The following is a 21,796-nucleotide window of genomic DNA, read 5'->3' as shown; positions in this document are numbered from 1 at the left end:
CGAAAACTACAAACATCATTCTTAGTCGGTACCAAGAGCTTGACTTTCCTTAAGAGTGACTCTGATTTCTCCCCTGACAGCCCATGCTCCAACTGAAGACAAGTAACATGAAGACCAAAGTATTGACTTCTCTTCCCACTTTGCAGTCTGAGTATTTTAGTTTTTCCAGATCTAGGAAAAACTATTTCTGAAGTGATTTTCAGTTTAACAACACTCAACACTATTAGAAAGATCTAGTAGTTGAAGTAAAATGTGCTGCTTTAGAGAAAATGAGATTGTGAACCTTTAAAACCAACAACTGTTCAGTGCCAGAGAGTATTCAACCTACGGAGGGAGGAAACAGCAGCTCATATTTCCAAGGAAGTCCAACTATGTCAATAAGCATGCAGTGTTAGCAGATTCAAAATCAGGCAGTTTTTAACCCTGCCAGGATGCAAGTGAAATTCTCTGTATTCCAACGGAGAAAAGACTCCTGCTCATTGAAGGAAGGATGCAGTACCATCTTTTCTCCTTATTTCACTCAAAAAAAGTTCCAGTTTGCAACAGAAAGAAAATATCCACCTTTTATTAGGTGATATCATCTTTATAAAATCTTCAATTAAGATTTATTTCTCTGCTACAGTAAATCTACTGTGATTTATGAAAACATTGAGAACACTATGTAAAACACAAATGCATCCTTCTAAAAAAGCCTTAAATAGTTCTATGCTTTACTTTAAAATTTAGGTTTAAAAAAGGTTACTTTCTCTGAAAAAAAGTGCATAGCTTTCAAGCATAATAATCAAGTGCTCTTTCACAAGGGAATTCTGGTATCAGTTGTGGTATTCTGCAAATCAAGCATTCACCTTTTGAGCACAAAGTCTTCAGTTTCCAGTGTTCTTTTACAGAGAACTCAATTATTATTTACTATAAAAAGAGCTACAAAATTATTACAGTAACTTAGAGAGCTAAGTTACTTCAGCCTTACTAATTCCTGGGACACAAAGAAGAATACGAAATGGGGTATTTTAAAGGTACGATAGGAATTTTTAATTCAAGAAAAGAGCATTCAAGAATCTCATTAAATATTATTTAAAGTTCTAATGTTAGGAAATCTAATAGGGTAGTTTCATAAACCATGTTCCCATCAGATTTCATATTCTCAGGGGCTCAGGGACAGCTGCATCAATTTAGGATTTGGTTTGCACAAAAACATTATAACTCAGGTATTAAAAAAAGCTGGTACACTGTATCTCTTCTCAGTCCCACACATAGATCACAAGCTACTTTTTACCTCAGAGATTCAGTTCTATTGATATTGCTTAAAGTCTGACAGCTGAAATAGGATATAGCTGCATTTATTTTGTGGTGAATTAAAATGATGAAGATGGTCTGCACCAAGTAAGGGGCTTTTATATTTAATAGCTTAAATCTGTCTTTCTTTTAAAATAAACCCTTCTGAGAAAGTATGAAGTTAATAGTAAAATGCTGACATGGAAAGAAAAAGTGCTTTAAAAAAAGGCTATTGTAAGGGTATTGCTGCAGATCTGATGTATGCTACTATACCAAAATCTTTCTCCCCAAAAATGCAATATATAAGCTATGGTAGTTATCACAAAAATAGATCTGTTTTTGAAAGCTTATGCAAATGTTCAAATCTGTGGTATTAACAGAAGATCTGACTATGCATTAAATTCTCACAGAGCAGGAGATATCTCATGTCTTGCTATTATTTGTTTCATTTGAACTGGGCAAACCTAGAAACAGCTTTGCTTTGGAACCATAGAAGGGAAAAACCTGAAATATCAACACGAGCAGGGGAAAATCCCTCAGAACTCCAAACATTATAGTCAAAAGACTAAATATGCATTCTGCAGGAAAAGCGAAGCTTGACTCAAAATCTTTAAGCCTGTGATTTTAATGGCTGTAATGGTGCCAAGTCCCCTCTACATCCTCACTTTGATGTGGTGATGGAAGTGGTTGCATATACCACTAGCAATATATATTTACATATATTTATATCTACACATCTACACAATTACATACACACACATTTTTACACACACACACACATATATAAAAATATTTCTGCATTTCACACACACCCCATATATATTGATATATATTTTTCAGAAAAAATAAAACAGAATGAGCTCTGGACAAATAATTTGCTTGCATGCATCCTACGCATGGTAAGAATTGCCATTAGTATGAAAATCAGTGTACTTTGCAAGCTGTCTTTTGTTAAATACTTCCATCATGGCTGTATAGCCATTTCTAAATTGAATGGGATTAAATTTTTCATCTATCTGCTTTGCAGCTCAAAAAAAATTTTAAAAAAAAGGATATACTTTTTTCTGTGACTCTTCTAAAATAGCAGAAAAGGGTCTTAAGTTTCTCAGGCTTTCTTGGTGACCTCCCTTCAAACAACCTGAAAAACAGGAAATAAAAAACAAACAATTAGATTTCAGGGAGACAGTGCAGAGCAATTAGTGCTACTTACTAATTGCAATTTGATTTTTTATAATTATTATGCACACATTTCATTAGCTTTGCATTTAAGTACTGTACTGTAGAAAGAACACTCTAGACAGACCCTCTGTAATTCAAGATTTTAGGATTAATAAGTTTATTGACTTGCTGTATTTCTGACGAAGATGCCAAGTGAATGCTTCTCTCACTTGCACCAATTTTCTAATACCAAGAAATATAATTTCAATATGAACATTTTGGAAAGCTACTAGTTTTATTTGCAACAAATTGAAATGTTTAACAGGTCATTAAGTGACCAAGGGGTGAAAACATATGTTGAGTACTCCAAATGTCCCTCTCCTTTCTGCTCAGTGAGTTGCTCAGAAGAATTAATGCAGCCTTGTTGCTTTCAAGAGCTGCACTGCACCAGCAGCATTTACAAAGAAAAGAACCTTCCCCCAACAGAAATGGCTCCATCCACTGGGCTGTTACAGCCATTCTAACAGACATTTGTAAAAAACCTAAGCATTAAAACGAAGGAGCCTTTTTTTAGCCATTAAGTGAATGTATTCTTTTAAGGTTAGCAGAAATACTTTTACTGCATCATCTATCTTCCAGCAACTTGAACATGCATTACTTAATTTCACTTCCAGCAGAGTGACAAGGGATTGTTATTGGCAACACATAATGGAATTTATCTGGAAGGAAGAACAGCAGTGACTTCAGAAATAATACCCTTTGAATAGGAAGTTTACTAAAAGATGTCTGATCCACTGAAAGCCCTGAGGATATGATTCTCCCCAAAAAACAGTCTAAGTAAAGCAATGACACAACATTATTCATTTGTTTCTGTGTAGTGGAATGACAATCTGCCTTCAAAACCAGAATGCTGAAAGGTGAATTAAACTAGATTCAGCAAGGAAGTGAACTAGATTTTTTTCAGCATTTAAAAATTCTTATGATGTATACAGGCTGAAGAGGTCATTTGCATCTGAAATCTATATTAGGTCACAGAGGTTAATTTTATTAGCACTTTATTCTTTGAACAGTGAATAGGGACTTTAGGAAGGTAAACTCCAGACTTTACAGGCTATTCTAACATGGGCCCACATGCAAGCTCTATCAAGGCCTTGAGCTTGCACATGTAAAAAGGGGTTTATGAAAGGAGTCAATGTGTGCATGTGTGTGCAGGTGCTGCCTAAATTACCCCCAACCTCTTATCTGGAAGTCTCAATTCATATGAAGCCTTTAAACTGGTTAATTTATCTGTCAGCCTGATCATGCCTTTACTAATTTTTTTGCCTCTTCACATTAAAGTGACATCTTGCTTACATTGCAAACTTTCAGGAGAAAGTTCTTCATGTCACAAAGGCAATATGTGATCCAGCATAAACAGCAGGCTGGGCAGGGAAGGTGCAGAACTATGCCTGAAGTAAGTCAGATCACTAAAACCAGTCATATTTGTGAATGCAACAGGAAAAGCAAGCGATATTTACATGAGTCAAAAATGGCCTGCTCTGACCCCATTAACTTAAATGAGGACATCACATGGCAAATTTACAAACACTTTAACCTTGGACCTTATTTCAGAAATAATCAAATGGGCAAAATAATGAAAATTTTCTTCTTGAAGCAAATATTTTAAAGAATAGAGCGATATGAAGGCATCACTAAGATATTAAATAACATTATTCTTCAAGTACTGCAACACAGATCCTACTAAAAATCCACCCAAAAATCTAAGTGGAAACCACATAATTTCCTGACAGAACCACCTAGGGCCAAAACCCATTAATTTCAATTAAAGAACTCATCCAGATGAAGCACATTGTAAATCAAGCACAAAGCACTGCAAGTCCACTTTCAGAGGAAGTAATTAAAATCTTAGTGGCAACTTCATATGTAAGCTTTGTACAGGATGTTCCCACTGCCATGCAGTAACTTCAATTTATCAGCTACAGGAGCTGAGAGAGCCTCCAGGACTCATCACCAAATTTATCTCTGGCTCTCCAGCCATGCCAGGGCAGCAGCAATGTTAATCAAACAGAAAACCTCCCCAGAGATACATTCAGGTATTCGAGGCCAGAGATTTTAAAATATAAGAAAGTAGATGTGTGAACTTTGTGTTTATGACATTGCAGATTGTAAAGTCATTGTGGCTAAATGTAAAATCTTTCCTAGCAAATATTCAGACATTTAATTGTTCTGAACAGAAACACAATACACGAGAAATAAAATACTAAAAATAGTAAGGACTAATATTGAATGAATAGTAAGTGAAGTAAGCACACAGTGAAGTATGCTCACTTCACGTAGTAACTGCCAGTAAGCATACAGTAAAGCTGCAAGGCAACAGTTCATACCATTTCAACAATTATTACAGAAACATGTATGAGCATCTTCCTAAAAATTCCAGGGTGGAAAAAGAAGCATTTAAAAAGTGCAATCAATATTCTGGTTTTTGCAGTCCTGACTGTCAACTCAAAATTGTCATATTTGCAACCAACATCTCCACCTTCTAAAGCTGGAGTCAAAAGCTCCAAAGAACCTACTCCCAAGTCCTTCCTTGCTGAGGCAAGTGGACTTTAAACTTGCAAAGAACTTCAAAGGGTACACTGAAAATAATGCAAGAGAAAAATTATTTAAGAACATTAAGAGCATCACAAAAGTGACCTTGGCTTGCATGGAGTTTACTGGGGAGAATTTGAACCAGCCTAAGTGAACAGTTCCCAAATACTCTGTTTCTGATTAAGGTAAAATTAAAATACAGTATTTACCTGTAAAATTTAATTTCCAAGGAGTTAAATTGTTCCCCCGATGTTACTCTAAGAACTGGCTCCAGCAGGAGCCATTACAATCACGTGATTTAATCTCCCAGTTCAATAATTTCCTAATGATATTTCCATACCCAGGCTGGCCTTCCTTTGAATATTCCTTTTCAAAGAGAATAACCATGTCTTTACATTGAAGTTGGAACCTATTTTAAGACCCAGAAAGGTGTACACACTGTAACAATATGCAAAAATTTGCAGTACGGATCATACTTCAAATAATAATTCCCCTTCATAAATCCAGGGCATTCCATGGGTACTCTTTGCAGAAGTGTGGATACACAATTCTGTACTTGTGATCCCTACAATTAACCATGTGTAAGGTTTCCTCCACTACCCACAGGCACTAAAAAGTGTCTTCATCTTTACTACTGGACTTAAAGAAACCTTAAGTTGTTCATTTATTGTGTTGTTTCTTATATTTTAGTGTGATCTCACTAAAGATAATAGAACATCTGAACAAGTACAAAACATTTAACTAAAACCTGATCTTCTCCTACAAACAGAAGTCAAACAAGGACTTACAGAGAAGTCATATGGATAGATGAATTTCACCCAGTAAAGGGACTGAGCAGGGGGAAGGATGGACAGTTAAGGCAGAAATGAAAATACTGGATTGATGTTTCCTTCCACCTCAAGAACACAGCTAATCACTTAACAGTTTTAGTCTAAGGCACTGGATGACAAAATGTTTGGTAAAGAGAATAAACCAAATATCATGCTTTTTCTATGTTGCTCCATTTCAAGCCTATGCTTACCTGATGTATATATACATGTAGGGGTGGAAGTAACATACTTGAAGTATGTAACTGTCAAACTTTATTGCCCTCCATATGATTAAGAGCTATTTTGATTAAGTGGCTGAGCATCCTCAGTGGCCGAGCATCCTCAATAGGAACCACTGAAATTTCAGGTTGATACACAGCACCCTAAAGGAAAAACTAATATAGTGTTGAATGGTCCAATAGCCTCATCATTTAGGACTGCATTAGTTGCACTGGGGAGCACATAAGAAGCATCTCTTCCATCTTTCTCCTGCAATTCCCAACCTCTTGGAATAAAAAAGTGGAGTTCCAGGAACAAACAAAAAATATAAAATTCTCTTTTTCAAAACCAGTATCACATTTCTAATGAAGTATTTTTTGAGCTTTGACTTCTGATACTAAGCACAGCTTATCAAAACAGTTTCAAAAGGATTCTCTCTCAGTATGATTTGACATTTTTTATTCAATTGTGCTCAAGGCAACCTTAGTCACATCCACATTAAGGATTACCTATAGATTTTAGTGTATCAAAGGTCAAGCAAAGCTGTGTGCATTAATGTGCAGAGAGAGAGAGGAGCCCTCCATGAAAGATTTGGAATGTGTCTGTAATTATGGGTGCTTATCACACAATTGCATAGGACAGACAACAATTTCATTCTCTAAATACATAAAAGCAGACCCAATTACCATATAGGAATACCCAGAATTACATTAATTACTCATATCATTTGCCTCAAGTATTTTCTGAGAATACTGTTTTGTTCATTATTTATTGGGTGGGGTTCCCCCCATACAGAAACATATATCTGCCTTTTAAAATGGAGTTTTAAATCTCTAAAGCCTCACTTCAGTGAGTAAGATAGGACATAGGACCAGTCAAGGACTTTTCATTAAGAATGGAGCTGCAACAAGTGTTTCATTGCTATGATTTATGTTTCCCTTCCCAAGGGAAACAAGCTACACTTTGGGCACAGCAATACCCCAGAGACCCACTCTGGTCTCCAAAGTACCCCAGGGGGTGTGCAAGACAATCCACTAGGGCTGCAGGAAGAATATATTTTTGTCCTAATTATTAAATAAAAAAAACCATTTTGAAGTAGTGGTTATTTCATCTTTATCTCATCCTTTCTAAATTTTGTTCATGTTTTATAATGCAATATATTAGTAAAATAGCACATTTATGTAACTCCTAAGTAAATAAACACAAATACATTGGGGTCCATGCTCAAAAATGTTTTACTGATAAGTATGTGTGATCAAAAACATTTGGAGACCACTGCCCTAGACAGCTTGAAACATAAATACCTAAACATCAATTAGATAGCGCAAGATGAAGAAACCTTAGCAAATTTGAAATGGGACATTCTTATATCCAATATAAAACATAAACCCTTACTAGGAAGTCCTGTAGTGACTAAAAATATTTTAAGTGATAATTAGAAGAAAAACAATTTAGTATATTACAACTTTATGAAAGTTGGACTTAATGGAAATCAAAAGCAGAATAATCCAAATGAAAAATTCCTTCCAGAGAGATGAAAGGCAGGCAAACTGACCATTCTCACAAAACAAAAGGAAATGTCACTATCCACATCTTGCATTTCCTGATAGAAAAACAGAGCACAACCTTCCACAAGTCAGGCACAGCAACCTCGGTTCTTCCTTTCTGGTGCCTTGTGTGTGCCTCTTCCACTCAACATGAATTCTATCTGCCTGTAGTAAAACTCCCTTCCTTCTCTGGGCTTATAAAGGACATCATTCTAGAGTTCTCTAACTTCCTTCATATCAAGCAGGAGAAAAACAAAACATTCAATATTTCAACCTCATGGGCAATTTCTTATTTACTGACGTGTTATAGGTACAAGCTGTTGTCATCTGAGAAGCTATTTAAGAACACTGCACTATTCAATAACCTTATGTTGAATTAGAATTTCATCTGTAGATAAATAATGACTTTTAAGATGTGTGTAAACAAAAAAAAAAAAAAAAAGGAGCAATGTAATTTTTTTGGGAATCTAGATGCAAAAAACGTTTATCTCAGACGCTCCCATATACTCACACGTCTCTTCACTGTGCTTTTCATTTTGTCATTCTGTTTATTGTGGCAAGTAACTTGGTGCATTATAAATCTGTTTTAACAAAAGGTTTTGGTGATTTAAGAGTCTTAAAATGTATTAAGTTGATATTTGATCTTGATGAAATGATAAGATGCTAACTGCAAGTACTCAACACCAGAGAATAGTGGGGTAAAATGTTTTACCCTGGAGAATCTAAAACAAGGGACAACCAACAGCATGGTACAACTAAGTCCTGGACTACACTACTATATTTACTAAGCTAAAAAACATTCAGATTCAGTACTGTTCTAATCACTATAGCAAAGTAATTATGCCAGATTCATATAAATAGTGTCCTTTTGAAGTTGTCTATTTAAAGTGTTTCCACATTTACCAAACACAAATGTCGATTTAAATTTTTTTTTCAGAAAATTATACTCGGCTTGAAGTAATCCATCCAAGGCTAATCAGTTTACATGCCCAAAGCAGGCATAACAGAATGAGTTTTGTAGGATCAGTGTCCTTTAACTCAGAAAATCTAGAACCCCTTACCAGAAGAGCAACACATCTCAGTCCAAAACAAGTTCTCTCGAAGTCATTAGATAATCTATTCCCCAGAGAATATTCATTAGTGTTATGAAATTGATGTTGTTTATGGAGAGATAATTGCATTACTGGTAAATTAGATTTCAATTCTCCTGCATAAATGAACCATACAGTTTCCCATTTCCTTTCATATATTATATATTCCATAAAAGAAATATATCTTAACTAGTGTGTTTTTCTCCTCATTTCCAATCACTTGAAATTACTTTAAAGGTTTGTTTGATAAAGATGAAGAAATTCAGTCCCAGTGGAATACTGGTGGTTTCAGACCAGAGCATGCACTAATATATGTGCCAGAAGATCTACCAGGCTCATGCTGTTAGACTTTACTGCCTTCAGTTATAGATTCAAGCCCAGTGCCTTTAATGGGAGCTATTACATCTTCAGTTTAACCACAGAGTTTTTGAACAAGGAAAATGGAGAGTTCTTCTAACTTGACACAACAGCTAAAACAGATCTGTAGCAGTCAAAGACACAGCAGAAGCCAAGCAGGTCCATGGCAAACCTGTGTCACTTCCAGCACACTGATTCAATATTGCAGATATTTTTCCTCACATTTTGCTTTCACATATAACCAAACTACACAGTTTCCTAAATTACCAAATTCTATAGTGTCTATAGGGCAATTACAACCATCACCACAATCAACAATTTTAAACTCTGCAACCAACATCATAATGTAGGACAGTCAATGCAATTCAGGCTCTACATTCAACCAGAATGCAACTTCCAAGAAAAATACATCAATAAGGTAAATAAAATGGCCAATTCAATTACTTCTTTCTTTTGTGATGGGTTATTTTGGAATAAAGCTGCCCAATCTAATGTCATCACATATATTGTAGTAGTGTTTTTAAAAAGAAAAATTGAACACTCTAAATTTAGCTTGATATTTTGAACAGAAGCAATATTTTATGCTATTTAGTAAGATCTAATGTTTGGCCACTGAATGGATGTCATTCTACCTACTCAAATTCATAAATATTAAAGCTCTTAAACTATGAATTCCTTTTTATCAACTACATTTGAAATGAATTATCTTATTAATGACTTAAGACTCATAATAGGCTCATCCCTGCCAAGCAAAAAAGGGAAGAATTCAACTAAATTACTGAATATTTAATTATACACAGGTGACCTGCAGTCTGTACAAGACAAGGAATCAAAATGGACAGTCAGTGTCAACACACACCATTAAACCAAGTGCTTCTATGTCAAAAGAGGAATGGCCACATTGATTCTCCTCTCAATTGGCAAGACTAACAGCAGGAGAGAAATGAAGCATAGATGATGTGTGTTAATACTAACACATGCAACAGCCTTCCTCTCAATCAGCTGCACTTATGTCTCTATGAGTCTTAAATTTTAAACTGTCTTGCAGTGACTGTCTTGTTTTGTCAAACAGATTTGTACCTTGGGAGGAGTAGGGGTGGAACTCACAATATGATAGTTAACAGCACATAAAAATCTAAAGCAGGGAGAAGACTTGGAGGAAAAAGGGAACATATCAGCATTTAAATGTTAAAACCATTACTATTTTATAGTGCATAAAAAGGTACTCATGTTTAAGTCTGCATAAAGTGACCTGACAAAAGACTGCTGTTTAAAACCAAAACCACAAGAAAACATACACAGTTGTTTCTAACTTAGAAGTTGCAAATTTCAGTTTTTCAGTCTCAGAGATTTGAGGGGAGGAGTGGGAGCCTTTTGTATGAAGATAGACAGGACATGGATAAAGGAATGGAGGAACATCACCTTTTCTAAAGAAAAGCCCCTCAAATGCTAGCATCCATGCACTCAGTACTTTGGCTTTGTTAGGGAACAACAGCAGATTATTTCTGATACCTTAGGAACAAACTCATTCACTCACAGTCACGTAGCAAATGAATTATGCTGAGGAAAGAACGAAGTCTGAAAAAAGCAACAGACCATAATACTGTGGGGACAAAAGGTTGATGTGTGAACAATCTGTTATGCCCATCCCTAAGCAGACAGAGCAGAACAGCAGCCTCCAAAGCCTTTACATCAAAACATTTTTATAAGCAGGAAAAAAAGTCACAAATATTTTAACTTCAGTCATTGCCTACTGCCTTTTGAGTACATCCAGCTTCCCAAAATGCTTTTTTTAAGAAGCTGAAAACACACACTGCAGTGAACCAAATCCTGTCATCTTTACAAGTCTGAAACAATAGCTGAAAACATGACTGTTCACTCTGTCCTTTCTACTAAAGAAGGAACTTGGCAGGGCAGGAAAACACTAGGTTGACAGAAAGGAAAAAAACATGATACTATCTATCCTCCTTCTTCCCTCTCATTTTAGATTTTAACTAAGTCGGGTTATATACAGTAGCAGAAAACTGTACAGTCTTGTAGTACTCTCTCCAGAACTCTTCCTTTTGCTTTTATCCTACTGCTCTCACTGACACATTCTCTCAAATTTTATCCACTGCCTGCCACACTTTGTATTCCACTTCACTAATCTGCTTATTATCAAATTCAAAATGTAGGAGTGTGGATTCGGTGCAACAAATGGTTAAGTAAAAAAAGGAACAGAAAAGAAAACTGTACTTATTTAACAAATGAATAAATTGGCAAACATTGAAGAAGAGGCACTTTTAATCCTCAATAACCAGAGGACATTACCTTCCCTTCTTTTCTCCAGTTTGGCAACATTATTGTTGTTCTTGCACAAATAAAAATGACTTTCTACCCTATGTGACTCGAAGCTGAGCATTGCCGCATGCATAATGCAAAAGCAAGGCCTGAAGGTTGTCTCCTCTGTTCCCCTTCTAAATAACATTGTGGGACCTTATCATGATAGCACCAGGCAGCCAAGTCAGAAAACAATGCTGGACTGACTGGAACAGAGCAGAAAATTCTGAATGCTTAATGTTTTATACTGGTCATTCTTTGAGTCCACGGCAGGAAAATATTTACCTAATAATTTGCCAATGTTTTTTATTTAGAAGTAGTTTGCAGTATTATGCCCTGAGTTAACCACAAGTAGGCCACTCTAATACTATCACCTTACATTGCTCTGCAATTATCATAGAGGAGCATATGAATTTACTCCAGTTACTTAACGGCATTTTATTCTATAGCTGGTAAGAAACTATCCAACTTGCAAAATTTAACTGCTTGGTTTATAAAATGTTTAAATTACAACAAAAAACCAGTAGCTTAAAGTCCTTTAAAATACTAGAAAATACAGCTAGAAGTGTGCAGTCAAAGAGAACTCCTCCCAGACCTTTCACTCCCCTCTTTCAATGCTCTGAACATCAGTATTTTTAATGCACCAATGGTACTTTTCATTGATTTGTTCTTAGCAGCTACTGGTAGAAAAATGCATTGAATTGTATGGTGTAATAATGTCCACTCACACTTCTCTTCCATAACCCACTGCACTCTTGGGATAACCACCCAGACAGTGACTCTGGTGTCCCCTCTGAAATACACAATATGGACAAACCTGTGACAGCCCTTAAAGGCAGCAGCTACCAAAACCATCATTAGTGCATTGGCATGCCTGACAATTTATTCTGAGAAGTCCTAGTCCAATACAGCTCTCATAATACACGCACCCAAGTGTGCTGGATCACAGGCAACACTGCTTTTGTATTTCATCTCAGCTGTCAGAGCACATACACTACATCTGTTAACAGTGAGGAATAAGAAAAAGTCTAGATCAATAATCTATCCAAGCTTCAGCCTAATAAACTTAAGGTTGATCTACACTTGTATGGAAGTGCCAAAAAATGATTAACTCATATTTCCAATCTACAAGTCCATGTGAACCATAATATTCTGCAGCAGAAAATGCCTCCATCTACTTTCCTCGTTTAAAATTGAAATAAGCACATTTAAATTATAAAAAGGATGTGAAAAAATTATAATTAAAGCTGCTTGTAAGTTAGCACTAAGAAAAAAAGAATAAATGCTTGCTTAGACATCAGAGTATCTTTAAGCACATTCTTATTGTGGCCTTCTTAGGCTAACTTGCAGCAAAAAGAAAAAGTTAATTTTAACATGCAGTTCTACAACTCCCTTAGAATAATGGTATGGATGCCCAAGAGTGAAGTCCTATTGATATGACTTAATGTGCAGATCACCACTGATGACACAGGAGACAACAGAAATGTGGCTGGGGAAACACCAATCTTTAATTTAAATACACACAGAACACTTGAAGCACAACTAAGATATACCATTTGCAGATGATTAGCTTATGAGGAGGCAGGGAATTGTATCAATCTAATTATGCCAGAGCAAGAGTGTGTCTGTGCATGCTCATGCACAAAAGAAAATTTGGAATATTAATCAGATCTTCCTGTGCTCAAGATCCTTTCTTACCTAGATGCACAGTTTTCTTTCCCTTAGAGGTAACAGGAAAAAAAGACAAAAAGCAATCTAGTGAATTTAGTGACAGAAACACAAAACAAATGAGTTTCTCCCCTAAAAGACAACAATATTTTCATGGCAGTGTTATCAGGCTCATTTACTGCTGAGTGCCATACCTGTTGAAGTTAATGTCTGGATAACTGGAATACTCAGACTTCATCTTGGCATTGCGACGTGGAAAAGTACAGAAGAAAGCATTGGCCAGAAAGCTGGCGATCTGCTCCTGTGACATTGTGATGGAGTGATTCATCTTTTGTTTCAGCAGAGGTATTGGCTACCAACAAAAGAAATGAGGGGGAGGAAGGGCCAGAGGAGAAAGGAGGGAAGGAGAGAAAAGAATAATTAGCTTACCCTTCTTGAAAGAAAAAACAGAAGTACAAAATTACATTTGTTATATTAAAGCAAGAGTAATTTAGGCCATTGGTAAAGCCTTTAATCAGCAGCACCGTTAAAGTCAAGAACAGTTTATTCAAGACAATTCAGAAAGGGCTTGCCTGGCAAACTGCAGATTTCTAATCAATAATAAAAAGATCAGAAAAGCACAACTTATCAAACAAAACCATCAGGAATGCAGAGGGGAAAAAAACAGATGGGATGTTGCAAATCCTGGGCAATGTTAAAAAATGAAATAAAAATCCACTTTCAATAGCTGTATAGTTAAGACCCCTCAGGAAATGCTTTCAGCTGCAATAAGCTTGCTTTGAACTTTACAAAGAAACAAGGAAGTCATGCCACAGATCATAACTCTATGACTTGCTTTGAATTTTTTTTCCATCCTACTTGAAGAAATAACACTGATGGTATTTGTAGAAAGTGTGGAATTATTCATTCTTTTATAATCAGAATGAACAAAAAGCTCAGTTTCACTTGGTCTTCAGTTTGAAGTTTCATTTTACTCTGGTCAGTGTTTCCTTAATATAAAAAGAAATAAATGGCCAGAGGGAAGAAAGAACTCCCCAACTTGAAGTATTATACATCTTTCATTTTATCAGGCATTAGCCTTGTGATTTTGAGCTTTGGCTCACAATATTCATGGTATTTCATTTTTTAAATTATGTGTTAATATGGAGCATGGCAGGAGCACATCTTTATGACTGCTGAGTCCAGCAACCATTACCATAAACCCACTTGACAGGAGAAAGAGGTTAAAACACAGTTTTAACCTGCTTGGAAAAATTCTTAGCCATCATCATTAGCCTAGCACCAGTACAGCTACATTTTCATCCTTCTAGTTGTGAATACAGAAACTGCTGTTGATTTAGACTGTTGAATATCTAGCCCTGTTGACTCCAGAAAACAAACAAGTACCCCTTCATTCTTATAACTACTACATTCACATTCACTGAATCTCATTCTGTCTTCTGGCTATTTAATTAACAAGCTTTATTATGATGTCTGAAGTCACACAGCTAGAGGGGGAAAAAAGCCTGAGAAGCTCACTCTAATAAGTTCTACAAATGTATAAAACCAGAATATTTTGGATAGTGTTATATTAGAACAAATTTATCTTTATGTCTAACCAAAAAAATGAGTCCAACAGAGATCTTCACAATTTACATTGCCTAGCAGTACAAAATCTCTAGAAGTCTTGCAAGTCTTGTGCTTGACTTGTTTTCAGAAACTTCACAGCATTTTCAAACCACTTCCCTCATCCAGTTACCAGCAAAATAAAAGTAAGACATATTCATAGCTTGAAGTTATGTATATGCTTCAGGATTCTTGCAGCATAAAAAAGTATGGAAATATTTTCCCTGCTTATTCCTAATAGAATCAATTCAGAAAATGGTAAAAAAGAAGTTTACAAATTGTTGTCACCCTACTAATATGTTACGTACCATACATGCTCACTTGACGAGCCTCACTCACTTTCATCAGCTTTACTCCTTACAGACCAATTCCCATAGCATTAACACAGAATTAGTTAAGGTTTGTATGTGTGCAAGCTCCAAACAGAATGAAATATGTTCCCAAGTAAATGAAAGTTTTATGAAAATACCGCTTCTAAGATTAAAAAAATTCTAAAATAAAAAATTAGATCAGTTTAAAATAAGAAAATGAATCAGATTATTCAATTGTTCCAGTTTCTAAGGCTGATTTTACAACCTGATTTGTTGTGTGGTCATTTAAGAAATGCAATAAGCAACTTCAGCATATAGAAAGGAAAGGGTTAATGAGGTTCAGGCCAAAACTATGACAGTGAGATTCACTTTTTTTTTTTTTGCATTCTATTACATAATTGCAGATGTGTATTGTCCATTCTGCTCCTTAGGTCTCCTCTGCCTTCAACACAAAAATTACAGCTTTTATTAAGAACATAACATGACTCTGATGTTTTGACCTTAGCCATCAGCTGCAGTTTGCAGCACTTGCTAGCTGGGTTTGCTTACCTGGGTGCAGATATTAGGGAGACAGAGTGCCAGCTTGACCATATCAGGAAGAATAGACTGGAACAGATGTTGAGCCTCTGCATCTTCAAGAACCTGTTAAAAAAATATAAGGGAAAAAAAAAGCTTTTTACCTCAGAAATAGTGAATAGGAGCTTTTTACCTCAGAATAGTTGAATTAGAAGTTTGTGGAAAGAGGACCCATGCAAAAGAAACAAACAAAAAACAGGTCCTCTTAGCTTCATACCAAATCTGTAACATTTTCACAGCAGTGCCTCACTGAATTTACCTTGCAATAATGCACTGAGATACAGAAACAAGTCTCAAAAGTCGCAGTTGAGAAAACATGTCACCAAATGCCCTTTAAAAGAAAGCTTAAGTTATCCTTTTACTCTTTCCAAGGCAATGAACCAAATTTTCATCTGAAAAAATCACTACCTAACCACAGAAGTACTGGAATAATTTACTCAATTTTCACATTCAGGTCATAGTCCAAGACAAGTGCCTGTGACATCCTCCTACAAAGGACAGATAAAATGCACTCCTGGCTCAGATCAGTGGGCCTCTGCAGCAGCAACAGGAAATCCTGTACAAGAGGATGCAATCCTGGGCATTTTCTGCCATCCATCCCCAACATGTTCCCTCAAGAATGACAGCCACTGTGACATAGCAGGGACAGCCTGCCAGGCCCCACAGGCTGAAGTTGCAATCTTTTCAGTCTCTTCCTGTGGGACACCTGACACTACGACTATTTCAGCTGCCTCACCCTCTCTTCTAACATACTTTCTGAGAAGGGGAGACCAGAGTTGACAACACTGAAAACAAACGAGCACACTCATGTTTCACAAGGCTTTTATACCTAAGAACAAGTCACATCAAACCTTTCTTGCCCTGCTCTCAGTTCCCCCCTGAGAACTGGCCCGCTGTTTGGCTGCCAAAGCCTATCAAGCCAATATATTCAGAGCAAGTCCAGGAACCCACCCACAGGCCTATTCATATATCACACACCTATTTTTCAAAGATGCAAAAATTTCTTTAAGGTAGGTAATGGTCTTCTAATAAAAGCTAGGATAAGAGGTTATAAAAAGAAATGCAACATAAAGTGGCACAGTTGCAATATGTGAAGCAGCACAAAAGCCTCAAAACTCTCACAGTCTGCTGAATGAATAGGCTGAAGGGAGATGTAGAGGAAAGCACACTCCTATGATGTGGAAGTTGTTCCCATTTTCTGTGGATACAGGCATCAGATGCCAGTGCCTGTTAGATTTGCATGCTGCACTCAAGGCAAAAAGAAGAGAGAAGAGAACACACACCTTGCACTACAGCTGGGGAACAGAAGACAAAGGTCACAGCTCACTTGTCTGTCTCCATCCTTCCCCTGCAGGGAATCTGTATTTGAGACCAATACTTTCTACCAGTTTTTAGACTAAAATCCTCAAAATTCTGAAATGGTGGCTTTATAACTACACAATATTATTTTTCAAGTAACACTTAAAATTTTTATTTGCTACCAGTTTTGCACAAAACCAGCTGCAGACAGAATGGATGAAACAGAATGAAGGTATTATCAACTTTAGTCTCTACAACACTTAAGACTAACTGTGAAATCAACAGGAACAGATCTTTTTTGTCATATTATCAGGGCTTTGCAATTCACATTTCTATGGAAAGTTTCACATAGGCTTCAAAATACAAAAACGACACTGGCAATTCTCTTGAGAAGGAAAATATAGTTCCTCTGACTCAAGACACATCGATCCTCATAAACACTGAAAATATTATTTGAAGGTAACTGTGGCAACTTCTGCTCTTCCAAGTTCATTAAAATAACCATAGAAATATCTTGGCTCTGTTGTCTCCTGCTCCAAGTAATAATAAAAAGGGATAAGAGTACTTAGGAAGTTGAAAACCAAAACACAAACAAATGCTCAAAGCACAAACAACTTCTGTTCGGGAAAAGGAGGAAAATATAACAACACCAAGACCTACACAGTTACTTTCTATGCATTATGTATGCTGCTTGTGGAGGCATAAAAACGAGGGGTTAATATAAAGTTTTAAAATGAAAGAAGAACTTACAAAGAACAACAACCCTAGGAAACATGAAAATCATTTGATATGAGGAAGAATCCAAGTAATAAACAAAGTACTTCTGAAAGTAAGATGGAAACTGAGCAAGATGCATCTCCCTCTCCTGTTACTGGCTGCATATGCACCTACATATTCACACAGTGTAAGTCCCACCCTGAAAACAATGACCTAACCTATAACATTATCCTCTCTAGCAGGAAACTTTGCTCTGTTCTTAGGCACAATGTTTTTAAGCACCATAAAGTAACCAAATGAGCATTTAAAATCTGGAATTTCAGATCTCAACCCATAAAATGAATATGTAATGAATGAATTACAGCTATTCAAAAAATGACATTTAACCTCAGATGTCTACCAGGCTGTCAAATTCTGATATTCTCTTCCCTTCGGGTAACACTTCCTCTCTTTTAAAGTTGACATATAAATAGTGGCTGCTGTGCTTTGCTGACTGCCACAGACCATACAGTATCACTTATCTGGTGACACATTATGGCACCGGACTTTGTCAGAGCTGTCAAGACTTCAACCTTTTCTTTATGCTTCTTTGAAAACAACATAATAATAGTGTGAGACAATTTCTTCCCAAAACAGAGGCAGGCCAGCAATTGCACAGCTCAGCTCTGATGCAGAATACTTAACTATAAAGGTCACTTCTACTCTGAAATCCTACTTTTCCTTCTTCTTACCTTCCTAATGACGTACCAGAGTATGCTTTCTTTTCTGTAGTATTTCTATGCATGAGTTTTACTAGATCTCCACTAATGAAAAATGGCAACATTTAGAGGTGTTACTGCCCAAAAGTGTTTTCCTTGACTTCTGATTATTCTTACATGTGAATGAAGTGAATTTTTAAAAGAGTTTTGGGTGCCATGAGGAGCCCACAACTTCAAATATATAATCTTGTGAGATCTTGTCAATAAACTCCTAACTCAGCATTGTTCTCTATCAAATGGCCACATCCATCTGTGGCCTGGTAAAGTTGACCCTGTCTGCCCTGACACCCTTCCTGTACAGGTAACATTCCTTTGAGGTTTCTGTGAAAAAGCAGACCTGCAAACCCCTGGCTGCTTGTCCTTCACAGCCTCTTTTGACCACTCACCCAGCACACCATCACACGGGCAGCTTTGTAGACCCACCACTGTCACTGCATATTCTCAGCTATGCTGAGTGCAACACAGAGCCTCGTGTTACCTGTGACAGTCTTTTCAGGCTGTGAAAGCAGCAAAAAAGGAACACTCAATCATGGAAAGTAAAAGAATTCCAGGACATGGAGTGTTGACAACACAGCTACATCTGGCAGACATCCCACGATGCAAATGCCAACCTCAAGAACCTAGCACCAGCAGAGAGAACACCTGGTCACAGAACTGAGGGGAGATTTATTTAGAAGGCAACTCTCTTCAGGAAGCAGTGACTTGTACTAATGTAAAATCCAGCATATTTAGAGTGACATTGCACATTCTACATATTTGATGCTGCTGAAAGAGGAATGTGTTCATTCCATCCATTCAAACACGCACACATGCTCCCACACACCACATTTCATCAGTTCCCATGTTCATCTGACAATTTCCTGAGATCCTTCATCTTGCTGATTCTAAAAATCAAGAAAAATAATCTGGAGGTGGGGGTAGTCTGCCCATGCAGTAATAAGTTGAAGCAGCCTACCAAAAAGTCCTGCATTATTAGATGTGTGCAGAGTGGGTGTTAAGTGAAAAAGAACCAGTCATGACCCTTGTCAAAGGGCTGCAAAGGCAGATCTTGGTTGCAACTCTTCTCACTGAAAAAGCAGGAATGTTCTAATCAGAATGAAGTTGTTAAAACAAGCACCTCACTTGGAAGTAAATCTGCTAGTACAGGAATGTCTGTATAAATTCACTAATGTGCTTTTAATTGCATACAAGTTTTTCAAGGCTGAAACTCTGCAAATATTAAGAGAAAGGACTGAGTTTCCATTTTTAAAGGAACTAACATGTGCTTTCTAACTTAAGGAATTCTAAAATGTGAAATAGTTGTCAACAAGTTTTCATAAAGTAAAATACATTTAAGTACTGTAGCAATTTTGGTTTTAAACAATTGATCAGTTTCTCCTCTCCTTGTTATGCACTACTGTCCTTCGCAGCTTCCTTCAGTATTTGAAACAAAAACATAAATCCAGTGTTGACTTTATCAGTGCTCCAGCCATGCAAAATACGTAGGAATTAAATACATGCAGGGGTTATAACCTGAGGGAAAAGTATATGGAGCCAGAGTTGCAAAGCATGACTTGCTTTTTACCAAAGAAATAATTTGGCAACTCCATCACTATTTTCACTGGAGTGACTGATTAAATGAACAGGACTTAAGGCTCCAATTCCTAAGATGCAAATGGCTCAGTGAGCCGTAGCAGAGGTATGAGCTCTTGGCCAAACCTGCATTGCAATTTAGCAAAATGAACATTAATCCTGCAGCAAAGAGGCCTGACTAAACATGGCTGTAAGTAATGGCCTCTTGTCACTATAAACCAGTCCTCCAAAATGCAGCAGACAAGTATGCCTGACAGCCTAATAAGAAGGATCTGAGGTAGCATGGGGTGATAGTGATGGTAGAGAGTTTAAATCTAAATCTGACAGCTCATCAAAGCAAACAAACTGCACGTAGGGTACCCACATTTGGACAGCTCTATCTATCACATGGGAAGGCACAGCCATCATGCCAACAGGCAGCCAGCATGCTAAGACAGCAATGGCTTAATGCTTTCAATTTGTTTGGTTTTATATGCCCATATTAACTTCTGTGGCAGGACAAGGACCAACTGAATCATGTTCTTAAGGATGAAGAGGAAAACCAGAGTGCTTCATTCAGACTGTGTGTCTCTTATTTCCTAATTCAAATGGATTCTGACCTTCTGACTTTTTCCTTCACAGCTGCCATAATGCCTCATGCTGTCAGTGATTTGAACCATCTACAGTTACTACACTGAACTTTCCAGTGACAAGTTTCCAAATTATTTTAATGTAAGATATCATATGGTTAGAGGTGATAATGGACTAAACAATTGGACAAGCCAAATAACTTGTATGTGCTCTATTTACAGAAGGTTCATTCTCCTAATTTCAGGAATAGGTTTTTTTCTTTTTCCTTCTTCACTATTTTCAATTTGTCTCAAATAAAATATCTATTTATATTTTTATAGGGTATTTAGAGGCACATGAAATACTTCAAAGCTGAAAAAAAGACCTTGAAGGTATTTTAAAAATGTGTGGATGTGGTAATTAGGGATGTGGTTTTGTGGTGGACTTGAAAGTGCCGTGTTAATGTTGGATTCTATGAACTTCAGGGTCCTCATCAAACTAAATGGTTCCATGATTCTGAGGCATTTAAACACCTGAGTGTGCTCAAACAATCACAACATGTGGCTGCTCCTTTATTGCACTGTTTTCATTCTCTCTTCCTTCCAGAGCAGCCTGTATTTATTTCCCTGCTCTCCTGTCTCATCCACAAGTCCCCTGCTTTTTTGCACTGTTTAACACTTAAACATGGGAAGTCTAAATCCATGACTAGAACTCTGCAGTGCCAATAAAATAATGAAGAAGCTGGTTATGACATTGAAGTCCTTTACCTGAAAGTAACCAACCTCAGATGGGCAATCTGTACTCCCTTTCTTCCTCTAATCCTTGTCATAGGGGCCTTTAAACATTACAGAATCCTAAGAGAAGACTTTCTCAATTTGATATTTGGAACAGCTGAGGAAAAACAACTGAACAAACAAACACACAAACAACAAAAAGGCCCATGCAAATTCTTATTGGGTGACTTTAAAAACCAATCTATTTAAATTAAACCCCCAAAACAAGCTTCACTAAGCAGTGCTCTCTACAAAGCCTTTCTTTCTGCACAGGGAGGAGATCAATTCTACTTAAAGACATTGTGCAACAACTATCAGTGTACTCACACCCAGACAAAGACAGCAGGCTGCAGCCCAGTAACTCACATGCATCTGTAAAACAGACTCATCATAACGTCAAATTCGGTACATATTAACAAGGCTGAAACATAGAAGAAATGTGGGGTGGAGGGTGTGACGTGCGTGCATTCTAGTTCCCAATTTATCATGTCAATGAATTTCCAAAACTGCAGGAAAGAAAACGCTCATCTGCCTCTTCCAGTTCCCTTACAAAACTAATTCAGTAGGAAACACACTCTGCTGTCAAATCCATCCCATTTATTGAGCG

At 36.9% G+C, this 21,796-nt stretch overlaps 1 protein-coding gene across 4 annotated transcripts in view; it reads right to left on the bottom strand.

Moving 5' to 3' along the window:
- The window catches only part of PARG (poly(ADP-ribose) glycohydrolase), a 61,098-nt gene that overhangs the window by 19,401 nt on the left and 19,901 nt on the right, over positions 1 to 21,796 (bottom strand). For all 4 annotated transcript variants that reach the window (XM_038140572.1, XM_038140573.1, XM_038140574.1 and 1 more), the window contains exons 8-10: positions 15,495 to 15,587; positions 13,224 to 13,381; positions 2,331 to 2,410 (exon numbers count right to left, since the gene is read on the bottom strand). In XM_038140572.1, coding sequence (XP_037996500.1) covers positions 2,331 to 2,410; positions 13,224 to 13,381; positions 15,495 to 15,587 — 331 coding nt within the window. The remainder of the gene's footprint in view (positions 1 to 2,330; positions 2,411 to 13,223; positions 13,382 to 15,494; positions 15,588 to 21,796) is intronic.

This window comes from Motacilla alba, chromosome 6 (assembly GCF_015832195.1).
Source record: "Motacilla alba alba isolate MOTALB_02 chromosome 6, Motacilla_alba_V1.0_pri, whole genome shotgun sequence".
NCBI classification, from domain to species: Eukaryota; Metazoa; Chordata; class Aves; order Passeriformes; family Motacillidae; genus Motacilla; species Motacilla alba.
The sequence above is the reverse complement of the archived record's forward strand: the minus strand, read 5'-3'. Positions and strand labels throughout refer to the sequence as shown.